Here is a 27,000-nt window from a genome sequence, read left to right on the forward strand (position 1 = left end):
AGCAAGTGCCTGCTGTGACTTTTTTGTAGTCCTGTGGAAAAATTGTGTGAGTGCCCAGCTCCCACAGTATAGTGTGGGCTATGACGTGTACAGCTGCTCCTGCAATTATGATTCCAGGAGAAATGGCTAAAAGCAGTGGAGCAAAGAGGGCATGTGCAAGGGAGTTGCAGTAATGTGGCCTCTCCTGCAGCAGCATGTTTGGTCAAGTATGTTGGTTCTACTGAGGGGATCTTTGCCTCTTCTGAAACCTGGTTTTGCTCCTAAAGATGTGTTGGTTCCATGACTTGGAAAAGCTCAGGAAAGCTTAATCAGCAAGCTAGCTTGCTAAAATGCCTGACCAGAAATCCTGCAGGTTGTTACTTTAAGTATGTAGACAGGGAAGACAATTCAATTTTATACCCATTCTTTCAAAAGGGTATTGGAATTTTAAAACAAACCATGCAAACTACTCTGAAAGACTTGGTGAGCTGGAGAGAGAAAAGATCTACTCGTAGGTCTGAGATCTACAAGTGTTTTTATTAATTAAAATGATGTGGAAAAGCTGAATTTTGTTTAGGAAATTTGGCTGCTGACTTCAAATATCTTCATCAACCTGTTCCTAATAACTTTCTTCTTACAGAAAAAATAAATGTCTGACAGGAGTTTTTTAAGAGTTCTTGTGCCTGATTAGTTCTGCATAGATTTGTGAGAAGTAGCTGTGATACTGCTGTTGCAATTGCAGCATGTAAACACCGTACAGAAAACTGAAAACATACTGAAGCAGCTGATATTGTTGACCAGCTTTTCATTAGGGTGACAAAATGTTCCTGCTGAGAACTCTGAAGGAGGGACTGAGTAAGAGGTCACAGCATGGTAAAGAAATTACAGAATCACAGGCTTGATAGGCAGTGAGTCAGGATCATAAGACCTGGTGTAGGGAAGGGTATGTTTGTCTTATTCTGCACATATAGCAGTGTGTGTTTGTGGGCTTTGTTTATCCTCCTGTTCACTTTATATGGCATTTTATGTTGTATGCTAAAGTGTGGTACTTCTTAAAACCTGAAGAGGCCAATGCCTCACAAATAATTTGCTCTCTGGATTACAACTATTTGCATGTGAAGTCGTTATTACCCAGTGTTATTGAAACTTTCGTTTCCTTGCACTAAATCAGTACTCTATCCCTTTTCCTTTTGTAGGGATCCTAGGTCAAAGAGACCAGCTACATACCTGAGCCATAACTCCTTTGGCAATTTACAGTTTTGGTATCTGAAAAAGGGATGCGACTTAGCACAGTTTTGTGCTTTAGCAGGGTTTCATTCCTGAGCAGGAACGAAGCTGGGTGCAAGAACACCATGCTTGTTCTCCTCTTCCTGTGCTTTGATCTCCCAGCACAGAGCATCCTCAGCCCCTGTTTTTGGAAGCGGTGGTTTCTGTTGGTGAAAATGCTTGCAGAACTTAGTGCCATGCGTTTTTTGAGTTTGGGTTAGTTAGATAAGTTTCTGTGTCAGTGATGGTGAATGTTGCACCTCTCCATGACTGAAGTAAATGCAACTGTGGCCTATTTTGGAAGGGACAAGGTAACAAGTAAAGATTACCCCCTGGAATCTGAACTTCACCGGCCAAGTTCATAGGGTAAGTTCACTAAAGTAGAACTTCTGACCTCCAAAATTAGACATTTACTTGCAAGATACGCCTTGCTATTCTCATCTGGTTGCCTTAGGTTATGAAGGCCCTTGTATACTGTGTGACTTTCCTACCCGCTCTGGTTTATGTAAGCCAAAGGAAACCAAACACCTCTCAGACTGACGCTGCGGGAAGACGAGTGTTTGCTACAGCCAGTCCCTTTTTTGGGCTATATGAAGCTGCACAAGGATTATGACAGGGTGAGGAGAGTCCCCTTGGGGACAGCATCCTGGCCGTGCCGACATGCGTTTCCCGCTCGCGCCCGAGCCGGGGCAGGCCACTCCTGTTTGTCGGGCTGCCGGCGCGGGGACTGTGCTGAGGGACAGCTCCTGGCGGAGCGCCCCGGGCTGTGCCAAGACCCCCGCGGGGGGGCGGAAGGACGAGCGCGGCGCTGCCAGGGGGGCGGGAGCAGCGCGGCGGGAGCAGCGCGGCGGGCGGGGCCTGCGCCGGAAGCGGCGGTGGGGCGGGCGGGGCCGGAAAAGGCGGGAGCCTTCGGGAGGCGCGGGCGCTTCCGTCGGGGTCCTTCCCGTCGGGGCTTTCCCCCGCCCCGCCCCGCCGGTGCTCTATCTGCGCCGGGTGCTGTGGCAGCCGGGGTCGCGGGAGTCGCCGCCATGCACGACGCCTTCGAGCATGTACCGATCCTGGAGAAGCTGCCGCTGCAGATCGACTGCCTGGCGGCCTGGGGTGAGCCGGAGGGGCCGCGCCGCCGTCCGAGCCGCTCCGCTATCCCGTCCCGGTCAGCCGTGCGGGGGGTGCCGCGCCCTGCCCTGCAGCGGGCCGGGGGAGGCAGCGCCGCCCGGCCCTGGCCGGCTGCACCCTGTGCGGGCGGGCCCTGCCGCCCCCCGGGCCGGCGGGAGCGAGTCCCGTGTCCCGGCTCCCGTGTCCCGGCTCCCGGCCGTGCCCGCAGCGGGACGTGCCCGCGGCGCGGGCCCCGCTGTCCTGCCCGCCTGGCTGTGCAGGAGGCTGCCAGGATTCCCAGGGCTGTAACAGGGGACTAGCTAGTTTCTTGCTAAAATAGCATTCCCTGTATTCTGACTTAAGTTTATCTTGGAATGCTGGTGGTACGTTGAGGTCTTAGATTTAGAATCTGTTTGCATGTGTTAATGGTATATCTCTGTAGATTATATTTTTGGGCATACTTGACTGTCAAGGTTTTGGTCAGGTGACTGCACCAGCTGTCATAATGATAGGGCTTGATGAGGCTTATTGGAGCCTTGGGCAGTTATCATCAGATCTTCAGTAACGACCATCACACAAAATCGATAATTAAAAGAACTCCAAACACGATGGAATTGTGACCCCCACTAATCTGTTTTAAGACCAGAATTATATCCTGAATTGTAGTGCCCCATTTATACATGGATTGTTTATGCTGGAGTTATGTATTGGAGAGGATGTGAAGATAGTTTATTCCTGCTTTGCAGCTTTTATCTTATATCTCTTTGAAAGCAGTGATTTTGCTGAAGTAGAGAAAAAGCCTAAACCTACAGCCTTCTTGGCAGTATAGTTGTGTAAAAAGAGGTGTAATTCTGTCTCTACAACTTTTGTACCAACTAGTGGAAGAAAGGTCTTGCAGGAAACAAGACTATTAAAATGCAAGTATATTTGGTAGTGAGACAGTACTGAATGTAGAAAGAAATATTAATGTATGCTGCTTTCCTATATGATGTTCAGCGAGGAAGAAATTCATTCTTATTTAATCAACCTATAAAGATTCTGTGTCTTTTGTGTGGTGTAGATGCTGTAAAGAGGAAGAGTTTGAAAGCCTGCCATAGAGTTTGTAGATTAAAAGGTTCTCTTTTATAAATCTTAAATGGCTCTTGGTTGTCCAATCAATCCAAATGTCACCTAAGCAAAGCTGCCACTATCCTTCCAAACATAGCTGACTCTTTCAGAGAGTTCTCATAAAAACCTGACTGTTAAAAAAAATCAACAGTCAAATCCAGGTAGAACTCCTTGTTTTTCTTTCTGACAGTACTTCCCACTATGCAGCACTGTTCCTCTCACAGGTAATAACATCTGAAGAATACTTTATTGCCTCTTTTGACTGCACAGAAGATGCAATGATTTGCTTATTTACCTTTGTATAAACAAGTGGAATGTGATGCCTAGTCTGTTTGTTCTGTTACTGCTTGATCTTTGGCTATCCTCTCCTGACAACAAAAGCTACTTCTGAGCACTTCCACTGGAGAGGTGATAGGAGACAAGTAGTCACTAGAGAATGTCCTCTTTGGCATTTGAAAAAAGTTCCCAAGAACTCTGATAAATGTAACATAGCCCCGTGCTAGGCACTGTGAAGAAAACTAACTACTCTGGCCAAACCCAGCACAGCTGGGAAGGGCAGTACTTTTTTAACTAATTAGACTCTCTTTCTCCTGTGTCTTTGTAGAGGAATGGCTCCTTGTTGGTACCAAACAAGGGCATCTTCTGCTTTACAGGATCAAGAAAGACGTAGGTAAGTTTATTTTAAGAATGGCACAAAAAGTTGATTATGTTATTTTTATTTCCTGCACTTTAGGAGGCTGTAGTGATTTTAACACAAGTGTGTTTAATTGCTGATTTTTTCCTACATAGAGTTTAATGAATATTTGTGTATGATCTTTGGTGAAAGTGTTCATACCATTTTTCAGATGTGCAAGAAAGACAGCGAGTAACGTGAGCCTTTGTTTTAAACTATGTTTTATGTCCGGTTTCTATTTGTTTGAATTTATAGTAAGCTACTGTAATTTTTATGAATATAATGCGCAAATATATGCAAAAGCAGTGCCAGTTATGAGGGGTTTGACGTTTTCTTTTAATGGACTGGATTAGTGAAAGAGCATATGTATTCAGTGGGTCCATGAGCATCATAGATGGGGGAGAGGGATCCCTCCTAACTAGTTTTATCATGTATATACTCTTCTTCTTGTCTCTTTGACAGTCATAAGTGTTCATAGCCTATTCTAGAGATGCCACAAATAGAACTGTTCTATTTTCAGTTTAGTTAAAATTGATTTTTCAATAACAGATTTGTATTTCACATTATCTGCCATTATGTAGAAACTGATGTTACTGAACACAGTAATATTGTGTAGCATAGGACAGGAAAGTAAAAATCAAATGTGTGTTTCCAAGTTCTCAGCTCTTGGAAGAGTGTTCATTTGTAGCTACTTGGATTCTACGGAATGAGTTCAGCTTGCTTTTTCTGAAAGTTGTAGGCTATCTGTTCCAGTCAGAACATGCTAGTTTTGAGTTGCTAGTGTCTTATCTCACGTGGTAAATTTCTTCCCCTTTTTTGCATCAATGCCAGGAGAGGTTATGTCATCAGAAAGCGTCTGTAAGTCTTTCTCCCTAAAACTCCTTTTAAACCCTTGTGGTGTAGTGTTTATTCCATGTCTATTTTGCAGTGATGTGCTCCCTAGCAATTTAAATTGCTGATATTTGATGGATAAAGTGTGGATAGAGACTTTATGGGTATCTTTGTATTTCTGGGTTTCAAATTACTTAGAAATAAGTCTTGTAACCTAAAATTCTGGCAAGGCAAAAATATAACTATTGATGAGGCCCTCGGATGGGTACAAGAAGTGTAATTTATATTTTCACCTAGCTATGTAGAGGACCTTCTGATGCATTTAGCTATTAATCAGAGGTAGCACAGATATGTTAGAAGTGTCATTCTTCCAGTGTTATGTTTGCTTTCATAATTATTTGTAATCTACTTAGTGTGAGATGTATGCAGTCATGAGTGAGGGCAACCTCAGTTTACATACTCTCTCAAATCTTTCTGATAGGTTGCAATAGGTTTGAAGTGACACTAGAGAAATCCAACAAGAATTTCTCAAAGAAGATTCAGCAGGTAGGAAATACCATCTCCTTGATGTGAGGACTGTTTTCTGCTGTTTTCAGCCAATAAATGAAGTAATGTACATCTTCAATCTCTGCTAAGCTTAACAAAAAAAATTTCCTAAAACTATAGATTCCTCTAGTGGTGAAACAGACAGGTGTTTCTGCCCACTCTTCCCATAACAGAATAAGCTTCATTTGATTGCTAAAGCAGAAAACAAAGAATTGGAACTTGCAGGTTTGTTTTGGGCTTTGGTTAGCAGTAAACCTTCAGCTGCTCTGACTGAGAATATTTGTAAATATGATGGTAATACACAAACAGTCTGTAATATATTATAATCCTATAGTAATGTGAATGTAATTCTGCTTACTTGAAATGTAGAACTAAAGTAACTGCCAGTCTTGCTGCCATTTTCTTTTTTTTTGGAGAACTCGTGCTAATTGATTATATTGATTCTTGGGAAAACACCTCAAGGATTATGCAGCCTCTTTCAGCAGCACTTTGCATATCCTTTAGAAATGTTTTTGTACTAGTAACATGCCAATTATTATAGCTTTTTTTACCTGCTTAGGTTGCAAGGGCTACATTCTAGCTTTTAAAAAGTGTTAGTTAAAAGGGTTGGAGTGACTGAAGGAAGGTGGTGCATAGATAACTGTCCTGCTGTTTTCATTATTTTGAGATCATCTAAGATGCATTTTCTTAGACTATCTATAATCAACCCTTGTTCAGAGGTTTATTTTATGAATGGATTCATTAACAGCATTCTCCCTTTCAGATTCATGTTGTTTCTCAATTTAAAATTTTGGTCAGTCTATTAGGTAAGTGAAGAAAAACCTTTTAATATTTAATGAGCTCAGTGCAGTTACTTGTCTGAATGTGGCTCTCCTTCCACACACCTGCATAGCAGTCTCGTTGTTGAGAAGTCATTGTGTGGAATTTGAGCTTTCCATTTTGCAGAGGAAGCGTTAAGTGGCATGGATTGAGAAGCAGCTTTGCTTGTCATAAGCCAGCTTGGAGAACAGAGCATTAATGCTGTTTTGTGATTAGAAATGAAGTACATTTGTGTGCTGTGTGCACTGTACAATAGGGGCTAAAACTTCTGTCCAAACTTGTTTGATATAACAAACTTACTGTTAGTATGTTACACCAAATATGGTTTATATGCAGATGGCAATCTTTTACCATCCTGTGGAAGGTCTAAGTTTGCTTGGCTCTGGCTATCTTTCTTTAACCTTATGATCTTCCTATGGTTTTTTTTTTGCTTATGTTGCTACTCCCTTCTTTATGATCTCCAAGTCTCAGCTCTTCCGACTCCAGCATGTGTAGATTTCTGCTGCTTGCGTCCTCGTGTGTATAAAAACCTGACCACAGTACCCTCCGTTTGCAACTGTTCACTTTACACTAATTTCAGGAGCCAGTTCAAAATGCTCTCTGTTCAGACAATCTTCCATCTTGAACTTGCTCTGCTCTGGCCTGCTTGCTGGCCCTTCCACTCCCACTCCTGCTTGGTTAGCACTTGTTCTCAGTTCCTGCATGTAATTTACCAACGTTGGTGTTAGTCTTATTTTCTGCATTTTTTTGTATTTATATGTGCCTTAGCACTTCTCAGCTTTTGTGAAAACGTGTCCTTTCCTTTCTTACAGCTCTTAGTTTCAGAAGTTCTTCTTTTTATATAAACATAAAGTGTGATAACTTACTTGAATTAGCAATGACCTCTACATGTATTAAATATTGAATAATAATTGGAATTTTGTTTAAAACAGAAAATAACATTTATGTTCATGACCTGTTGACATTTCAACAAATCACCACGGTTTCCAAGGCAAAAGGTGCATCTCTCTTCACTTGTGACCTCCAGGTAAGGGGAGGAATTCAGTGGCACAGGCATCCTTACTGTTCGTAATAAGGATAACTTTTTCACGTCTCTGTATAGATTAGATTTGTTAATTTTGTGCTGCATGCAAATTGCATGGGTACTAGTGTTTTTTAAAATTAGTACCTACTGCATTTGCTGAAGGCAACAATTTTTAGTGTAGTCACCTTCATTTTCTTCCTCTGCTTCATAAGGCACTTTCCTGTGCCTGTTATGATTGCAACTTTTGATAAAATACTTAACTTTGTCTGTCTTGTTTTTTTGAAAGGTCCTCTTCATTATAAAAACCATTCCCTTTTCCTAGAATTGCCAGTGTACTAGCTCATAGTGGTTCCCTTGTCTAAGCAACTCCATCACTGTTTTTATGGTTTTGTTTCTGTTTATTGGCCTGCAGAGTGCCAGGGTAGCTGTGATAGATTCAAACCATAAAATGGTTCCATAAGGTATAGCAGTCCCCTGTTCATGTGCTATGGTTTATTAGGTGACTCATTTTTATCCAAGTGATTTTCTCATCCTACCATATAATTCAGAAGCCTTCACAACCAGAAGTGCTCTTCATCATGTTTTCTTTCTTTGCCCCATGGAAGCTCAAGAAAGTACTTGGGGTTTTCTAGATGTGAAAAGTAATGTGTTTCAAAGCACCTTTACATCTGGTCATTGCAAAGTGGCTTGTTGTTTGTGTGTACAGGCACTTAACTTTCCTAGTATTTCTTGTCAAGAAACTTTTTCTATAGGTTAGAATATTAGAAGTTATTAATATTTTCATCTGTTAGTATAACACATTGTTTGCATTGTTCCATTTCCTTACCTCTCCTATACTGCACAGAGTTCCAGCTATTTATCCTAGTTTCAGGGCTGGACTGATAGCTCTCTACTTATCTTCTGTTTGTGTGTGTGTATGCCTTTGGTGCTCTTTTATTTTGTTGCATTTTCTTGGTGTCACAATCCCTGCCAAAGTTTGTTTTTAAGTATTCTGACACCACCTTCCCCCCCCCTTCCTTTTTTTAGGCAATGACCTTCTGGCAGGTTTATACAAAGCTGCTCTTCAGTTAACAGCTTTGCTTCAGGCTGAGGATTCTTTTGGCCTTGTATTATCTTACTTGCCTCCTATTTTGTGAGTGCCTGTGAGTTAGGCCTGTCTGTTTTCACAGCAATCAGGTACAGGGGAAGAGGTGCTGAGAATGTGTGTGGCAGTGCGTAAGAAGCTACAGCTTTATTTTTGGAAGGACAGAGAGTTCCATGAACTACAGGTGAGTTGTGTTGTTTCTGTAATCTAATATGCCTCAGCAGGGGGTGTAGTTGCTCTTTACTACTTGCTATGTAGTCCCCATTACCCAAAGACACTGCTGACTTCCCGAGCATTGACTTTGGTTGGTTCTGCAGAGTTGTAACAACAAAGCAGAAAATAAAGTGAAAATAGATGGTTTGAATCACAGTTAATGTCATTAATACAGTTAATAAATTAAATTAAGGACTGTGTCCTATATTTTGCCATTCTGGTTGTAGTACACTTGTAAGTCAGTGGAGCATATTAGCATACAGCATCTGTGAGTGTATACCTAACGACAACATTATGAGAGTGGGTGCACTTCTACTTGAAATTTTCCAGATATGTCATTAAGTCAGAAGATGATTACTGACAACAAGTATAGAGAGCTGCAGTTGTGAATACTGAAATGATAAAAATAACTAATCGAAATGGGTAGAGGCTTTTTCACCTACAATACCCTTCTAGAAAATTACCAGTTAGCTCAGAGCACACCTCTTTACTGTGCATGAATCTAACCTTTTGGTTGAATACTGCCATTCCTTGACCAGTAGATGTCAGGCACGTGTGGTGGGGAATATGGTGCCTGTTATGCTCTGCACTGCCAGATTTGACTTCTGCTTTTCTCTTGTAATAGCCGGTTTAACCTATTTTCCCTGTTTTCCTCAGGGGGACTTCAGTGTGCCTGACGTACCCAAGTCTATGGCCTGGTGTGAAAACTCCATCTGTGTAGGCTTCAAGAGGGACTATTACCTGATACGGGTAAGACTGGGGTGTGTAATCGTGTTTTAACATTTGGATTGCATTAAACACTGTGGGGGCTGCTTCTGTGCTCAGGGACTTAGCTAACAGATTTATGAAAACCAGCATGTGGTACTCTGGTATGGGAAGGGCAGTCTAAGTCTGTCCTTTTAAACTGATGTTGTTGGGAAGTGATCTTTTATTAGTTACTGTTGAAAACAGTGTTTGCAGCTCTTGCAGAAAAAGGGCATTGGAGAAGATACATTTTGGTTTGGCAGCAGTCTGTGTAAGCTCAGCTTGCATTTTATTTAATGTATTGAGAAAGGAGATAGCTCAAAGAGGGAAAAAAGACCAAGAATATCTTATCTGGCATACAGTAAAGCTTAACTATTTTTTTGTTTTTGATTCTCTTGCTGAACAGTAGTAGTTTCAGTTTGATAGTCTCTGAACTTACTGTCATTATATTACAGTTTCCAGCTACACTTCATTTACAGCTATAGTTGATTCTCTTTTCTGCCTTTATAGTTGGTTTCTGCAGATATGGTAGAAAAATAAGATGAAGTGCACCACACATGTTCTTGCATGGTTGGCAATACTGATCTGTAGGCAACAGGAAAACTGCACATAATTTTTGCGATCACTTGAAACTGATGCTGCTCACAAAAGAAGGGATGCCTTTCTGTAGTGCTCTCAAAAGAAGGGATGCCTTTCTGTAGTGCCCTCCTAGATTTTATTCCTTCCAGTCTAGTTATATGAGTAGTTGTGCAGCCGCTCAAGCAACCAGGGTGGAAACTACCTGTCCAAATATCTACTTTGGGTTAGTTCTGATGCTTGACAGACCTATCCTTTAATGGCTCCATTTCACTAAATAGGCAGAAAAAATATACATGTATTTATGGTGTTGCTTTCTGCTAGCTAGCTGTTGATTTATGAAATGCTTGAGCCGTAAATGCAAGGGAAGCTGCAAGAATGTGTAGCTGTTTTATCAGCTCATGAAACAGCAATTTTTTCTGTGGGTTCAGTTCCCAGGACAGCATGTGGCCACAAAATGACTGGCTAGGACAGGGGAAAAAGACTAGACAGGTTACTAGGCTTTTAGTTTGTTTTTTTTGCTGTTGTGGCAGCACTCACTCATGCCATAACAAAACAGTGTTAAAGTTTTTGCCTGAATTAAGTGTTTGGACACTTCAGCTGATATTGCTACTGTGCTATGCATTTTATGAACCTGTATGAGTGATGTGCTCAGCTACTGTTATAGTAACAGGAATACATCATCTCAGACACTAAAGTGTTAATTCTGTATTCCACAATGATGTATAAGCAAGATAAGTTAGGATATGCAGAAAATGTTATTGCTTCTCTTTAAAACTGCACTTGTCCTGTTAGTGATTAGTCTGGGATATAAATCCCTCTAGGGCTTTTTGGCTTTAGTCTCGTGCGGCTGTGAAACAAAGGTTATTTTAAAAAGTAGGTTTTTTATCTTCTTTATTATCCTAGGTGGATGGAAAAGGATCCATCAAAGAACTGTTTCCCACAGGGAAGCAGCTGGAACCATTGGTAGCTCCTGTAGCAGATGGAAAAGTTGCAGTTGGCCAAGATGATCTAACAGTTGTGCTTAATGAAGAAGGGGTCTGTACTCAGAAATGTGCCTTGAATTGGACAGATATTCCTATAGCCATGGGTGAGAAGTAGCAGGTGTTTTTTTTTTAAATGTGCTTCTTTACTCTTTTGTGTGTGATAAAATCATTATGTTTCCAGTATTTTGAAACTAGCTGGGTTTGGAGTGTGATAGTTTCTACAGTATTTTAAGTTGTACTATTGGAAAGGTTTCGTATGTCTATTTTTGCTTCTTAGCCGCCTTTGCTTGTAGTCTATATGCCTTTCTCCTCATAAAATAAGCATATTGCCTATCTTTTATGAAGGGACAAGGTCTGAAATGGAAGGTAGTGTTTTAAAGCACTGTAGTTCTTCTGGGAAAAGAAGGACACGTTTCAAGGGGAAAAAATTTGAAAAGAAGCCTTTAAGTTCTGGTTTATTTGAAGGAATACTTGAGAGCAATCAATTTAAATTTTTCTTGTTTTGTTAATAGAACACCAGCCTCCCTACATCATTGCTGTTCTGCCAAGGTATGTGGAGATCCGCACTTTTGAACCCCGGCTGCTGGTACAGAGCATTGAGCTGCAGAGACCACGCTTCATCACCTCTGGAGGGTATTGGATAGAACTGATTATTACTGTTGTCAGGCTCTCTGGGTGTATGATAGCACTCTGAAAAACTGGGAGCAGCTTTTCTAGGTCTCTCAGCGTATGAAGTAGTATTAAAGCAGTCTGTTGGGTTTTTTATGAACAGATTGTTGAAAGCCATATCTTGAGGAGGAAATTATGGAGTTGAGTGTCTTTGGGAATTTGTGATCGCTGGACATATGTTCTTGTCCTTTCTACTTTGCAATAATGCTCAAGTTGCTCTTGTATCAGATTGTGTATTAACCAGGATTGTATTTTTTAGATAGGATATTGCTTCTTTCTCAGCCCTGGAACTTAGTAACTGAGTACTTTTGTCTTGTTTTCAGAACAAATATTATATACGTGGCAAGTAATCACTTTGTTTGGCGGCTCATTCCGGTGTCCATAGCAACACAGATCCAGCAGCTTCTGCAGGACAAACAGTTTGAGTTGGCTTTGCAGTTGGCAGTAAGTACTCAAAAACTGAGTTTGCAGCGGATGTGATTGTGCAAAAGTAAACAAAAGGATATTTGCCATCTGCTTGCCTACAGCGAGTCCACTAATCAGTCGGTCATAGTGTAGCCTCTCAGCTGTCCACTTTGCACAAACTGGTACACTCTAGCCTTTTTGACTTAAGCTTTAGTTTTGGGCTACCATTATTCCATATTAATCTGTGGATTAGTTTAGATTTTGAGATATCATCTGTGTGTAAAAGCTTACCTCTTACCTGTTTAATTGGTTACCTTCTTTTAGATTTTGAAGTCAGTTAGACTTCAAAGTCTTCAGGCTGCTTGCAAACAGTGTTGTTTGAACTTATGTGTTTTGTCACATGACTTTTGGTTTTTTTTAGTACTACTCCTGAAACAATAACATTTTATGGGTGCTGATGCAGTATGTTTAATTGTACTGCTCTTACTGTTTTAGGATTTTTTGGTTTCTGGAAACTTCCCTGGAATTACATAAAAATGAATTAATGGCATTTTGAATTGCTGACTTGAAAAAAAATTTTGAAAAGGCAAATGAATGAAGAGACAGCTGCTGTGACAGAGCAATTATATAGATAATAAAAAGTAGCTTTCAAACCTTCCAGGTTATCTCCATGACACAATAAGCATAGCATCTGACAGGCACCATCAGAGACGTTCACTTTGGAAGATTATCTTTTTTCTTTTTAATCTGTCCAATATATAATGCTCCTGTTATTTCTTAGAGTGTTTCCTTCTTGTATATGAGGCCAGAGAGTTTTTAATGTTTGTTAATTTGTATGTTTGTAGGAAATGAAAGATGATTCAGATAGTGAGAAGCGACAACAAATTCACCACATAAAGAACCTCTTTGCCTTCAACCTTTTCTGCCAGAAGCGCTTTGATGAATCTATGCAAGTTTTTGCCAAGCTTGGTACAGGTAAATGCTTAGGTCAGCTTTGAGGTACCTAGGTTAGAAGGAATGAAATGAAACTTATGGGCTGTTGCTTGGGGCTTTTTGTTTTAATGCTTTGTTTAATTTAAAACAGTGGTGTCTTATGCAGACCAATCCCCTGTGAATGGCAAGTAACCTAGACATCTGTTTAGTTGTTTTTTGGTGAAACTGGTAATAGTACTTAATCAACTACACCTAGTAAGTTAAGTTAAATCGAGAGTTTGCCCTTTGTGCAGAATATATTTGTATTCTAGGCTATTTTACAGCATGCATAGCATGTGCACAGACCCTTGAAGCTGAGTGCTTCAGCAGCTTCTAAAAGCCTACTCGTAGTTTAGAATGAAAAGTAAGGAACATCTGTAGATTTGCAAAGTCATTTTACTCAGACCAAAGGACCCTTAACCCTTGGTTTAACCAAGCTGCTGAAACGAGGAAACTTTTCTGTGCTTTTGGAAGTCAAAATAGTCTCTGATGCTACTCGTCTGATTTGTACTAGGGCTATTGGAAGAACACTTAAGACTCAACTGTACCATAGAATAGTGCTTAAGACTGAGATTCCTGTGCATTTAAACCTAGAACTTGTTTTGATGACACATCATATTTGCTTTGGAAAACTACAGTGAAAGAAAAGGACTGAGAACTCAAAATACTTTAAACTTAAATTAGAGGACAGTAATTTTGAATTTGCTTCAACTCTGTGAACATGAGTGTTCATTAGTTACAGATGGTGCTATTCAGTTCTTGTTTCAAAAGCACGATAAGTCTTCTCTTGAAACAGTGCTTCTTCCTAGAAGTCCTGTCTTACTGTCAGAGTCATTAATGCTGGGATGCTGTAGGAAGAGCAGCAAGATAGTTGTAATAATGGCTTGTCCTCGAGGTGTGCCAAGTGCAGATGTTGGAACTTCTTGTGCTTGGACTTTGAAACAGTTTTTCTCTTGCTTCTTTTGCCTTGTTTTAGCTTCTCTTCTATAACGAGTGAATTTTATTATCTAGAATCTCGTGGATATACCACTTGACTACAGACTGCTCTGTTAGAAAGCTAAGCTGATGCTAAGAGTTTACAAAAATATTATGAATGGTTACTAATCCTAGTTATTTTTTGCTTAGATCCCACTCATGTGATGGGTCTGTATCCTGACCTCCTGCCCACAGATTACAGGAAACAGCTACAGTATCCCAACCCCCTGCCAGGGCTCTCTGGGGCAGAGCTGGAGAAGGCACATTTAGCTCTGATAGACTACCTAACTCAAGTGAGTGCTCTTCTACCTGTTTTTAGAGCAGGGTTATTCAGTTTTAGCATGCTTTGTTGGTTTACTTTGTTGTGTAGGAAGCAGTACACCTACTCCAGCTCTGTCATGCTAGCCTTAGTGGGCTGTCTTCATGGTTGGAAACTATGGCAGCAGCTCCTGAGTAAGCAGGGGAAATAGAACATGTGAGATACCCCACAGTTATGTAGGAAACATCATGTGTGACTGGACCAAATTTACTTATGGATTGGATCTGAATACAAGTCCAGTATTTTATTTCTGGTATCCTGAAGAAGACTTGAGCACTTGATCTTTTGTTTTTGTTTGGTGACTACTGTGGAGGGCACTTTGTCCAGGAGACAGGTCAAGAGCATGCATTAAAATGTGGAACAGGAGATAATGGGCAGTGTAACTTCCTGCCCTCTTTATTTTGTCATAACTGGAACCTGAATTGTTTGGTTGCCATCCTTACTAGACTAAAAGGAAGCTTGTGTCCAAAGGGGGATAGTTTTTATGCCTAGTAGTTCAAAACCTAAATAATTTTCCAAGTGTTTTGAATATTGCCTGACTTCTCTGAAATGTCTCTACTCAGGTTAACAGAATTTCCTTCTGACTATTTTCTCAAGACTCTGAACATTTTGCAGAACTATAAATTTGCAAAACAAATGTGTACACCTGAATGTAGTTATAAAGTTCATCTGTTGAATAGTTAGTAACAATAAAAATTCTTTTGGAAACAATTTATTAAATCAAGTTATTAAATTGGCTTAATTTAGTCTTTTTACTTGGTGGATTATATTTTCTGAGGTGAGGTGTAGGAATTCATGGCCTTTTCCAGTTAAAATTTCATTTGATGTCCTGCAGAAAAGAAGTCAGCTAGTGAAGAAGCTAAATGATTCTGACCATCAGTCCAGTACCTCGCCACTCATGGAAGGAACACCCACGATCAAATCCAAAAAGAAGCTGCTACAAATCATTGATACCACTCTGTTAAAGTGTTACCTGCATGTGAGTGTCTATCTGACCTAGAGGCTTTTCCTTTGCCACATGAGCTCTGTTGGAATTTCAGGAATATTTAAGAAGGAGGATAAGGAGCTACTTCAGAAATTCTCACACAACTGTCTGTCTTTGGTCTAAAAATGGTGTGTAAGACTTGGTTAGCTAGTTTCATCACTGATCGGGAAGCAGTTTCATGGAATAAGCAGATGTGTCTGTTTCTGGCTGCTGTGTCTGTTGAAAGATCATGGGCATGCCTGTGTATTTTGAAGTTCTAACGAATGCTTACATCACCTTGTAGTGTTAAATGCAGAAGAGTATGATCTTTGCTGTTGCAATGCTTTCCAAAGCTAACCTCTGTTATTGAAGGGGAGTAGCTCTGATACAGTTTTCTTTCTGTCCCAGAAATGATGGAAATGAACATGGACCTTTACTCTAAGATGTTAAACTGTCATTTCTTGTATTTCTTATGCTATAAGGCTTCCTTGCCCCCCAGCCCCTGCTTCCAACTCATGTTTTGTACTGTATGCTTTGAAGTTGCACTTGCAGTGAAGTACCTTTAAGTGTTCCTTTTTGCTTGCAGACAAATGTAGCACTGGTGGCACCACTGCTACGTCTGGAGAACAATCACTGCCATATTGAGGAGAGTGAGCATGTACTAAAGAAGGCACACAAATATAGTGAGCTGATAATACTGTATGAGAAAAAAGGTCTGCATGAGAAAGGTAAGTACATGATTGGAGAGGAGAAGGAATAGAAGCATATATTCCTTGTACTGAGTTTTTACTTGTCTTCAGTGAGCAGGCAGTATTCAGAAGAGACTTTAATCACCATCTGGTGATCAGATCAGTCTTTGTTCCTGTTACAGTTTGGACTGTATGTTCAAAACAAAACTGTTTTGTCTTCAGTAGCAGAACAGGAAAAATGCACTTTTTTGTGCTTCAAGTTGGGACTATACTTGTGTTACAAAGGAATGAATTTTTTTTGTTCTGAAAGCATTACAGGTACTGGTGGATCAGTCAAAGAAAGCCAACTCGCCTTTGAAGGGTCATGAGAGGACAGTGCAATATCTGCAGCATTTGGGTGAGTGTGAGGGAGAGCAGTATTTTTGTGAAGCTGTTACTCCTATTTGGCTTAGTGGTTATTCTTCTGTTTGGCAACTTTTAGAGGCTATCAAGCTGAAAGATATCCTTGTCATCTGGTTTGGTTTCTTGCATAATGCAAACTTCCAATATTAGTTCAGGGCGTTTTGTTGAAACTTGAGTATCTTATTGGAAAACATTCCTTATTTCTGGTTAAAATTTCTATTGGTAGAAAATGGGCCATAGTATTTTGAATTTTCTTCCAGTAATGATTTATCATCACTGACAAAAGGAAAATTTTAACTTCTGGTTAGGCTTTCCAGATGAAAGTCTTAACTTCTAGTTGCTGGTCTTTGTATTGTCTTTTATGAGATGAAAATCCTATATTAAGTTGTTGTTTCCTGTGTTTAAGTAGATCTAGATAATGACTTAACAACTGTAGTTGCTGTTCAAGCATCATGATAAAAACTTGTTTGGTTGACTATTTGTTGAGAACTCTTGAGTCATTTTTTTTATTTGCTAATTCTGAGAATAGTTCCCTTCCATCCAATATTATTTCTAAAAGCAAAACTATTCAAAAGTATCACACTGCTGGTTTGGTAGTGCGTAGTTTGTGAGGGAAATACCTTTGTTCATCTCTTAGTCTTATACTGTTGCCCAAATTTGGTATTTTTTTTTTCCATAATTACTTATTTTAAAAACCACTGGCTTCAATTAGCAACATGTTTTATTCAGTGATAATGTGAACATAACAATGATATTGAGACCTTTCCCGTGTGTGCCATGTCTCTCTAACACTTCTTACTCAGTGGTGTCATTTGGTAATGTCACTCACTTTAGAGAAATGTAAGTATGTTGTGTTCAGCACAGCTTTACAAAAGAAACTTCTAATCTTACTTAAATAGTAATTCTGTCATCTTGCTAAATTCATCTCAATTGACTTATGTCAGCTGTTCATTTGTTTTACCTGAGATTGCTGAAGGCTAAGACCTATAGACTATAGACAAGTTATCTGTAATACCTTTTTTTAAATCTTGGCAGCTTGCTTAATTTTTTTAGACTTTTGGAGCTTCTCTGTTTCAGGACCCCTTGAAAATTGTTTTTTCTTTATTCTTCTTGGTCAGCTCTTTAAAACTGATAAAGGATGTTTGTTTACTTCAGAATAGTGAAATATAGTGGAAACAACATAGAAAGTTGACTCTTCCTGAAAAACACTGGTTTTACACTGGTGTCACTTGCAAAATTTCCCCCCAAGTAAATAACAGAAACATAACACTATATGTGTGGTTGTTTTAGCTACACTGCCCATTCTTGGTTAATTGATGAATGTTATTTCTGGGAGTCCCTCAACTAAGATGATAAAAGCATTTCAGACTATGGGGTTTCTCCACATTTTTCCCTTTGCCCACCCCTTTGGTGAGACTTCTGTAGTTATGATCTCCTAATCTAAGCAATAATTGGGGTTTTTTTGTTGTTATTATTATTTTAGTTGTATAGGGTGTATTTCTAGTTGCTTTCACTTACATTCTGAGTGAAATAAAAACTCTTCCTCAGTTGACTCTTTTCTATAGATTTTTGTGGATTTAATGAAATACTCTGAAATAGTTTTTAAGTAATTACAGAAAATTCCTCCAGGCTTGTAGCTGTGGTCTTTGAAGTCATCAAGTATGTATTACTTATGTGTATTTGATACTTACCTTGTGTCAACAGAGACACACAGTCATGTTTTCCTAGCATGTTTTATTAGTTTTGTGAACCGAATTGTCCAAACAAAAGTATTCTTTCTAAAAGGGCGGGTCCTACATTTTCTTAAAAGCTGAGAAGCTATTAGATGTCATGTAGTTTCTATGCTAGTTACTTCAGTACTATGGGGCTTTACTACTTGTTTTGAAGTATGTGACCATTTACTATAGAAGTCATTAGACTGACAGGCTGAAAAATGACTGAAGGAAGTCATGTAAGTGAAAAGTACAGTGCTTTCTCTACCCTACTAAAAACAAGTTTTAAAGGGAGACTTGGAATGTGATTAAGACAACCAATCTTAGTTTTGGGCTGAATTGTTTATGTATGGTAGCACTTAATATTTGAGTTAATTTTTGTTTCTGTTTGAAATCATGTCTGTGAAGTAATGAAATTGTGCATTTAACCTGGAATGCACAATTTGCTTGACTTGAGCAGGGAGAAAAACAAATTGGATTCTTCATGTAAATTAAGCTTGGCTGGCTCTGAAGGCATCTGATTGTGTTGTGAGTAGATAGATGCTTAGGATTTTAACACTGAGCCCTACTGCTTTTTATATTCCAGGCACAGAAAACTTGCATTTGGTATTTTCCTACTCAGTCTGGGTGCTAAGAGATTTTCCTGAAGATGGACTGAAGGTAAGTGTGGTTGAAACAGGCACCTTGTCGTTGAGATTCTTAATGCAATATATGGAATTGGGATAACTTAACGTAAGAAGCTGTGTATTAATGCTAAATCCAATTAAAGATATAATTTGTGTTTTCTGTGTTCAGTACTGTGGTAATATTAGCAGTAGATAGAGCAGGACAGTCTTTCACTTTTTCTTACTCTTATCCATTCTTGGAATACTCTACAACATCTAATGTATTGATGTCACACTTTTTGCACAAGAGCCTGATTGAGTATTTAAATGTCAAATATTGATTTGCCTTACTTATTTTCTTTTTTCTCTTTGATATAAAATTGACTCCCTGTGTTTGGAAGATGTTGGGCTCTGTAAGAGAAGAGTGTTCACTAAGGCAGAAGTGGGGATGTGTGTTGATCTCTTCAGATGTGAAATAACTTCTCAATGCCTGAATAAACTGCTCAGATTTTTTTTTTATACTTCTTGTGCTTACCTTTGGCATGTGTGATGATATACTGGGCTTCAGTGCCTCAGAGAAAATACACTGTGGCACTTAAAAAAACCCCACACCTTTCTGTGAATAAAATTTTGTTTAACAGATATTTACAGAAGACCTCCCTGAAGTGGAAGCTTTGCCACGGGACAAAGTGCTCAGTTTCTTGATAGAAAATTTTAAAAGCTTGACTATTCCTTATCTGGTAAGAACTCAATCTCTACTAGTGCATTACATTCAGTACCAAATGTTACATGTAAGACTGTAGTTCTCCAGGAGTCAGACTCTAACACTGTCTCACAGAATGCTAACCTTGCCATAAGTTGTGTAAAAATCCCATAATTGAAATTTATGAAATCCTGAAGTCAGGATTGGTAAAGGCAAGCATAGAACTGTTGCTTGCTTATAATAAGTTACTTCCCAGAGTAAGTGTCTGTAACTGAACCTTAACATGTATTCACAGGAACACATCATTCATGTTTGGGAAGAAACCGGTGCAGACTTTCACAACTGTCTGATCCAGCTGTACTGTGAGAAAGTGCAGGGATTAATGAAAGAGTATCTCAATTCTTTCCCTGCAGGTATGTTTAGCCTTTTCTGGTGAGAAGACTGGGGGTATGGGACAGCACAGGGGAACCTTCATATACCATATTTTTTTTTAGCCTTCCCTGTTCAACCCTAAGTGAAGAAGGAACTGGAACAACAAAAGTTGTGGGTTTGTAGGGCAAGCTAGTTTATTGCCTCCCAAGAGATTTTAAGGGGTCAAGCAACATTTTATTCATAATTAAGTAGAATGGCAACTACTGCTCCCTTGAATCCTGCATGTTAAGGGTAGGGAAAGGTTTTGAATAACTGAGTATTGTTTTATCCAGCCACTTGATGTGTTTTAAGGAGCTGAAATAATTTGGCAGGTACACTGGAGTCCCAATCCATGTAACAGTTCTATCAGCATTTAGTTCCTCTTCATGATGATTTGTTTGTTCATCTTCTTCTGTGTACTAGTGTAGTAAAATAGTTGTAAGAATTTAGCTTATGTTGTTTTCTTCCATATAGATAGAACTCCAGTGCCTGCTGGGGAGGAAGGAGGAGACTTGGGGGATTACCGTAAAAAGCTTCTACTTTTTCTGGAGAAGTCTAGCTGGTATGAACCTGGTCGGCTAATTAGTGACTTCCCCTTTGATGGTGAGTTCAGTTTTCATAGGTTAATTAAACCCTAACTTATTGCACTGTACAGCAAAACCTCCTCACTTATTGTAGAATCTGGTAACTAGAAACAGACAAGATGACTGTATCTGTAGTTGTATACATCTGGTGTGTATACTGTTTTTGCTGGCACAGTTGGGTTTGCCAGTCTCTGCAGGATTCCTGTAACTGTTGACCTAAGACCTTGTGGTATCTCCTATCACTTAAATATTTAGCCTAACTTTTTGATGAGCCTGAATTTTTCAACAGGTCTGAAGATTATTGTTTCTTAAGGTTACTTAAGAATTCATAAAAGGTTTCTGAGACGCGTGTGAAGTGTAGACTTACAATCTCAATGTAATTTAAACTGTAGTCTGAGCACAGATTAATAGTTCCTACTGATAGTCTGATCATTAATTGAACTTTTTCTGTCATTTCTCTGTGTAGCTATTGACTTAATCCTTCATGCTATCACTAGGTCTCCTAGAAGAACGTGCTCTGCTCTTGGGTCGTATGGGGAAGCATGAGCAAGCTCTTTTTATTTATGTTCATATTTTGAAGGACACCAACATGGCTGAAAAGTAAGGATTTCTTTATTTTATTTTATTTTTTTGCAAGTCTTAGTTTACTCACTTCCCTATGGATGTGTAGTGAAATGTTTCTGTATATGGAACATGAACACTTTTGAGTCTTCAGGATCTTCTGGGTTTCCATGTTTTTTTGACTTTTAGGCTTTTCTGGGTATGTGTTCATTACAGATGCTCATTCTGTCCCCTTGAGGTTTACCTTTTCGTGCTCTTCTGTCATTGCACTTTAGAGCAATATGACTGTCATCAATGGGTTTCTTGTTTCCATCTGTCCTTAGCCTGTGAACTTCTGTTGTTTTGCTTCCTTTCTCTTTGGAGAGACGTTCATTAGCCCATGTGCCAAGTTAGGCTCCTTCAGTTAGGCAGAATCTTCTTAGTAAAGATACGGTATTTTTCTAGATATTTTGTGCCAGGGAACCTCCTGAGTGAATCAGAAGTACTCAGGTACTCAGCACTGGCAGGTATATGTGAACGTTGGGGCCTATTCAATGTAGCTTCTTTTCAAGATAGTTTCAGCAAGTGCCTGTTACAGGGCATTTGGCCCCAGTATGCAGCGTACTCTAATGAACAGCTTCTCTTTGTGATCTGGATACACTAATTAGAAATATCTATGCATATGTTATTATGCTGTGATGTGTTGATTGGAGATATCTCTTTTCCCCCTTTTTCTTACACAGCTAAATTAAATTTGACTTCTGCATTAAAGCTTTTTAAGTTGATTGGTAGTGGGAGATTTGCACGAAACCTCCCTTCTCTCAGCATTTTAATGCAAAATAAATGGTGTAATTTTGCTGTGCAATTTGATTAATTGATCCAAATTGGATGTATGACTACTTAACTTGATGACTTCAGCAGTCAAAGCATTTAAATGTTAATTTCTGTGAACTGATTCTATGAGTTCTAAAATTGTTTTTGTATTTTACTTGATTCTTCTCTGTTCTAGCTACTGCCATAAACATTACGACAGAAATAAAGATGGCAGCAAAGATGTAAGTAACTTCATCTTTGTAGTCTTCCTGTTCAGTAAGGATGTAGCGGACCATTCATACCTTTTTCAGGACTTGAAAGTTTTGGCTCTGTATAGACTTTTTCGGGGTTTGTGTAGGGAACCTATGTATAAGCTCTTAGAATTTAGGAATTACTAGATGACTGATTGGGTTCTTTTTGATTTTGTTTGTTTGTGGTTTTAGTTGTTTGTTTGGTTTTGGGGGTTGTTTTCTATTTATTTTTGTTGAGAATGATACTGTATCATTAGAGTTATGATGGAATTCAAAAGACAAATTACTGTGTTTGTATTCCACGTACATCTACAGAAAAGATAGGGGTAAAAAGCAATGAAGTGTTGGTTTCTAAACGCTGTGAGTTCTGAAAGATGGATGAAGGAGGCATTATTAACTACTTTTATAGAAAATCTTCAGAATGCAAGTCTTGAAAGGCCTTCAACATCATTGGTACTTTTCAGGTTGTATTGTTTTATGGTATGAGCTGTTTATATGAGCGCTTCAGAATTTTGGATGCCATAGGTACAACTTAGTACCATTTCTGGGTTCTACTAGCACTTTCAGTTGTGGATACATGCAGTGTTTTCAGAACTTTCCTTTTGTGTGCAACAGGTCTATCTGTCACTGCTCCGGATGTATCTCTCCCCACCTAGTGTTCATTGCCTGGGACCAATCAAGATGGAAGTGCTGGAGCCTCAAGCCAATCTGCAGGCTGCTCTGCAGGTTTTGGAACTACATCACAGCAAACTGGATACCACTAAGGTAAATCAGACCTGTAACTACTCAGTTTGTACTGTTGGCAGAAGATTACAGAAGGTACTGGAGTAGGCAAGTTAGTGGATTGTAAGTGTCAAGGTAAATGTGTCAATTTCTATTCTATTTTGGTCTCTATTCCTTTTTAATTTTTCCTAACTTAAGTATATTTTGTTCCAGGCAATAAACCTACTCCCAGCAAATACACAGATTAGTGAGATTCGCATCTTCTTAGAGAAAGTCCTTGAAGAAAATGCTCAGAAGAAAAGATTTAATCAAGTGCTCAAGAATCTTCTCCATGCAGAGTTTCTGAGGGTAAGCACCCAGCACCTGTCATTTATTGGAACGGTGTTTTAAAACATGTTCAATATTTAAATTAACTGTTCCTTATACGGGATGTGTGTCCTCTAGATGGTGCTGTAGTGCACTTGAAATGTGACCCAAGTAGATTGAACATCCCAGCAGGAGATAGTGTCTACATTCATTTTAGTTTGGATGAGGTATCTGTTTTTCCAGTAAGTCTCTGGACTCACTGTGCTGTGGTGTGCATTGCAGAACCATCTCAAACGGCTTGGACTGGGTTTCTTTCAAGTGAACCAGGGGAAGCAGTTCAGTAGTTCACCTTAACACCTCTTAGTGGTTAGAATGCCTTAGTCTTTGGACTAAGTTGAAAGTAAAATCCTGTAATTCATATAGTGTGTGTATGGGGTGTTCAATACCACCTGCTCTGCTCTACAGACCTGCTTTTGTGCTGCACAACTTGGTAATGTGGATACTGAGAATTAAATGTTTTGACAGTATGCAGTTTCACCAGATTAGAAGGCAGCTGTAATGTGGCAATAATCTTTAAGCAAGTTGGGTTTTTTATCCTTCTTTAGGTCCAGGAGGAGCGGATCTTGCATCAGCAAGTGAAGTGTATTATTACAGAGGAGAAGGTGTGCACTGTTTGTAAAAAGAAGATAGGTAACAGGTGAGAGAGCTTGGTAAACTGAATCAAATATGGATCTGTTACTCTTAAACTAAAAATGTTGGAAAAGTTGAAATGTGTATATATCCAGAGAGAACAGCTGTATGAGGGAGCTATTTGAAGACTGTTTGAATTACAAATTACATTGCTCAACTGGGTGATGGGGAGTACCTCAAAGCTTTACTCAGTGAATTTACTGCAAGAGTTTAATCCTGCTTTCAACAAAGGGGTATAAAATCTCTTCAGAAACTCCCTAGAATTCTTATTTCACAACTCTAAAAGGCTTAGAATCATTCTGCTACTATCTGCTTCTTAACTAGAATTATGAAGGATGATATAAAGAATTTTAAACTAAGATACATGTGTAGTTTTCTATATCTGATGGCTTTGTAGTTCTCTGACTGATTTACATTTTGTAGCCTAATTATCGTAGGATATCTAAAGGTAAAACTAATTTACTTGATTACCTGGATGCCAATAACTTTTCTTCTGCTATTCCTAGTAGGCAATTATGGCTTAATATATAATGTAAATTTTACTTGCACTTTTTCCTCTTTGAACTCGAGTGAAATGCCACATGACTAACTTAGTCATTGTTTCTCTTGTTGATGTGAACTCTTCTGAGATTTCAGTAGCATTGACAATGATAGGAAAGGTTGTTTTTCCAAAATATTTTAATAAACATAGGTCTAAATATTGCTGTGCATATTAAGTTTTTTACTCTTAATGCGTAGCATGTAGCATCAGAATTTAAGTTTGCACAGGCAGTATTGTTTTTGTTTTATAGAATTTTTCTAATGCTGTTAAGTTCAACAAGATTTTGAAGGTCAAGCATGTCGCCCAGTCCTTAACTTGTTACCAAGTTGAAGTAAAGTGAAGTGTGCCTGCAGAAATGAAAATAGATCAAAAAAAACCAACAAACCAACACCAAAAAAAACCCCTGGCTTACAAAATCCATAGAATTCTTTTGTCTGGTTTTCTCAAGAATATATTCAGGCTGTAATTTAAAAAAGAGAGAGTCACTTCCATGTAGGTGTCTCTTTCTGATTCTGTACAACTTGGATGTTCTTGTTTGAATATGGAAAACTGTCTGTATTGACAGCTGATTTTTGTGTTTTGTTCTCTTTACAGTGCATTTGCTCGATACCCTAATGCAATAGTTGTGCATTATTTCTGCTCCAAAGAAGTCAACACACTCGACACCTGACCTTGTCGTGGTCAATAATTCCAGCACTCATATGAAATTCAGTACTGATGACTTAAGAAGTTGATGTGTCTGAGATTTTTGAGGCTTGTTGCTAGGTTCTCTTACACTGGGTAGGAGTCATTTGTATATGTGGACTGACTGTACCTACCTGGCAATATTGATTTAGTAGAAAATTACTTTAACCAAGTTGTTACAGTGCTGGCAACTACCCTCAGTACTCAGATGAAGAATAGAAATTGATTTTTGTAGTGAGTTTTGTAATGCACTCCAGCCTTGCAAATGAACTGTTAGACAACTGTTGGACGTTCACCACAAATCAAGTTTTACAATAAAACGTACTTTCTTAGGGTGAAAATGTTGTGATTTGGCCTTGTATGTAAATATTTATTCAAAAAAATAAAATTCCTTAAAGTCTGTGCAGCTATATCAGCATTGCATGGAGATCATCAAGTGTTTGCCATAGAGGAGGCTTCTGTGTCTTTCTAGACATAGAAAGTATAATTTTACTTTCATCTCAGTGACAGAAATGTTTAAGTGCTGGCCAAAGGACTCTTTATTGATATTCAGTGTTATTGCCTGACCTTCAGATAAAAAGTTGTTTCACAGGAGGTAGTCAGACAAACAGTAGATATCACTAGTAAGCTTTTTTCTTTTCGCTTTAGTTTGAGAGCTTTAAATTGAAATAACTTGTGTGTTGTTTGCACTGAATACGTTCCCTCTTAGCTTTAGTGGAAGCTCAAATACTATTTGAAGAAGTTCATACCTGCACTCGTAGCAAAATACAGAGAACACCCTCTAAAGCAATTTCTGGAAGGAGTGAACTCTGGTTATTGCTTGAGCTTCTAGACTATGCTTGAGATTTATGTATATAAATTCTTTAGTCTCTGGCTCACTTTCCAGCACTGAAGTAAAATCCAGACTGTTTCAACATCTGTCTATTTTAAGTGCTCTAGAACTGTGTTCTGATCAGGCTGGTACTGTTCTTAAATTACTCTTGGGCCAGAAGTCTTAACACAAGAACTAGATTGTACCACACTCACTGTAGGCTGTAATATTTTTGTCTAACTTATTTTTTCAAAAGCATAAAATAGCAGATTGGTAGAGGGGTATTAAAATGTTTGGTGCAGAAAGAATCTGTGGAGAGTGATAATGAAAAGGCAGCGGTAGCAAATAACCCAATAGAGTAGCTATTTGACTCCCGACACCTTGCTCTAGCAACACTTATAAATATGGTATCATTAAATAGTATGAGCATGGCATGTAACTACCAGATATCACATCTTTATGAATACATCCTGTAAACCTAAGATGTAGTTGGATCTCAGTTAACATTATAGGTTTACTTAAGCCTTTATGTGAATGTTTTTTAGGAACAGATCTACTGTAAGCTGACAAGTCCTAATTTACTTTCCCTTGCCAGTATTAGTAGTTTCCCTTGACAACTGTTTTTTGCTTTTCCACATGTGTTTTGTATTTATTGTTCATATATTGTTCATGCATTCTTATGGATTTCTTGGTCCAGTGTTTTGCTACTTCTGTACTTGGATGTCTTTCTGCAGAGGCTGGGTAGAGGGAATCTGTGGTGTTAATGTTTTTAAACTTGTATTTCTTCTATTTGAAGAAGAGAACCTAAAAATACTTATACTGGATTTGCACATTCTGTATAGATCTTTATATACTGGTTCAGGTACAGAGGGAAGGTGGTTTGGGAGAGCTGTGTTTACAGGTAACTGAGAATGAAAGAAGGGTATTAAAAAGACCCTGTATTCTTTGTATACGGATATAACAATACTACTCTGATTTTTACCATTAGTATGAGTTTTATTTACCTTCATTTTCTGTTACCAGGAGAACTGTACTCACATATGAAGATCTTCATTGTGCTCTTACTTACAGGTCTAAGGTTGTGCCTCTCTTCATCTCCACTGCATACCTTTTACAGAGATGTGGTTTGTGCTGTAATTTGTTTTTCTTGGTTCATATAGTGTGGTTTGGGTTTATTAACCATACAGCAGGTTTATCTAAAGCAATAGGTTGTAATAAATATTGTGAACCAGTGTGTGTTTCAGTCATTGTGCAGTTAAGCTTCTCTGGGCTGCTGTAGATTTTATTT

At 38.9% G+C, this 27,000-nt stretch overlaps 2 protein-coding genes across 3 annotated transcripts in view; one reads left to right on the forward strand and one right to left on the reverse strand.

Moving 5' to 3' along the window:
- CAPN3 (calpain 3) overlaps positions 1 to 455 on the reverse strand; it is an 81,853-nt gene extending 81,398 nt beyond the window's left edge. The window contains exon 1 of the mRNA XM_051791854.1: positions 450 to 455. The gene's annotated coding sequence lies outside the window, so the exon portion shown is untranslated. The remainder of the gene's footprint in view (positions 1 to 449) is intronic.
- Positions 456 to 2,142: 1,687 nt separating this feature from the next.
- On the forward strand, positions 2,143 to 26,944 carry VPS39 (VPS39 subunit of HOPS complex). 2 transcript variants are annotated; one of them, XM_051791843.1, is made up of 26 exons: positions 2,143 to 2,346; positions 4,052 to 4,117; positions 4,952 to 4,978; positions 5,433 to 5,497; positions 6,261 to 6,303; positions 7,249 to 7,343; positions 8,510 to 8,608; positions 9,295 to 9,387; positions 10,864 to 11,047; positions 11,456 to 11,576; positions 11,936 to 12,056; positions 12,863 to 12,992; positions 14,115 to 14,257; positions 15,119 to 15,262; positions 15,834 to 15,975; positions 16,247 to 16,333; positions 18,637 to 18,710; positions 19,297 to 19,395; positions 19,654 to 19,771; positions 20,244 to 20,372; positions 20,851 to 20,953; positions 21,903 to 21,948; positions 22,573 to 22,722; positions 22,894 to 23,028; positions 23,592 to 23,683; positions 24,812 to 26,944. In XM_051791843.1, the coding sequence occupies exons 1-26, from the start codon at positions 2,274 to 2,276 to the stop codon at positions 24,885 to 24,887; spliced, it is 2,655 nt and encodes an 884-aa protein (XP_051647803.1). In that variant the 5' UTR covers positions 2,143 to 2,273; the 3' UTR covers positions 24,888 to 26,944. The 2 variants fall into 2 exon arrangements, with proteins under 2 accessions (XP_051647803.1, XP_051647804.1); XM_051791844.1 differs by lacking the exon at positions 4,952 to 4,978 and having other exon boundaries at positions 2,144 to 2,346.
- Positions 26,945 to 27,000: the final 56 nt, after the last annotated feature.

This window comes from Manacus candei, unplaced genomic scaffold (genome assembly GCF_025592945.1).
Source record: "Manacus candei isolate 608988 ecotype Guabito, Panama unplaced genomic scaffold, ASM2559294v1 h1tg000033l, whole genome shotgun sequence".
NCBI lineage: Eukaryota > Metazoa > Chordata > Aves > Passeriformes > Pipridae > Manacus > Manacus candei.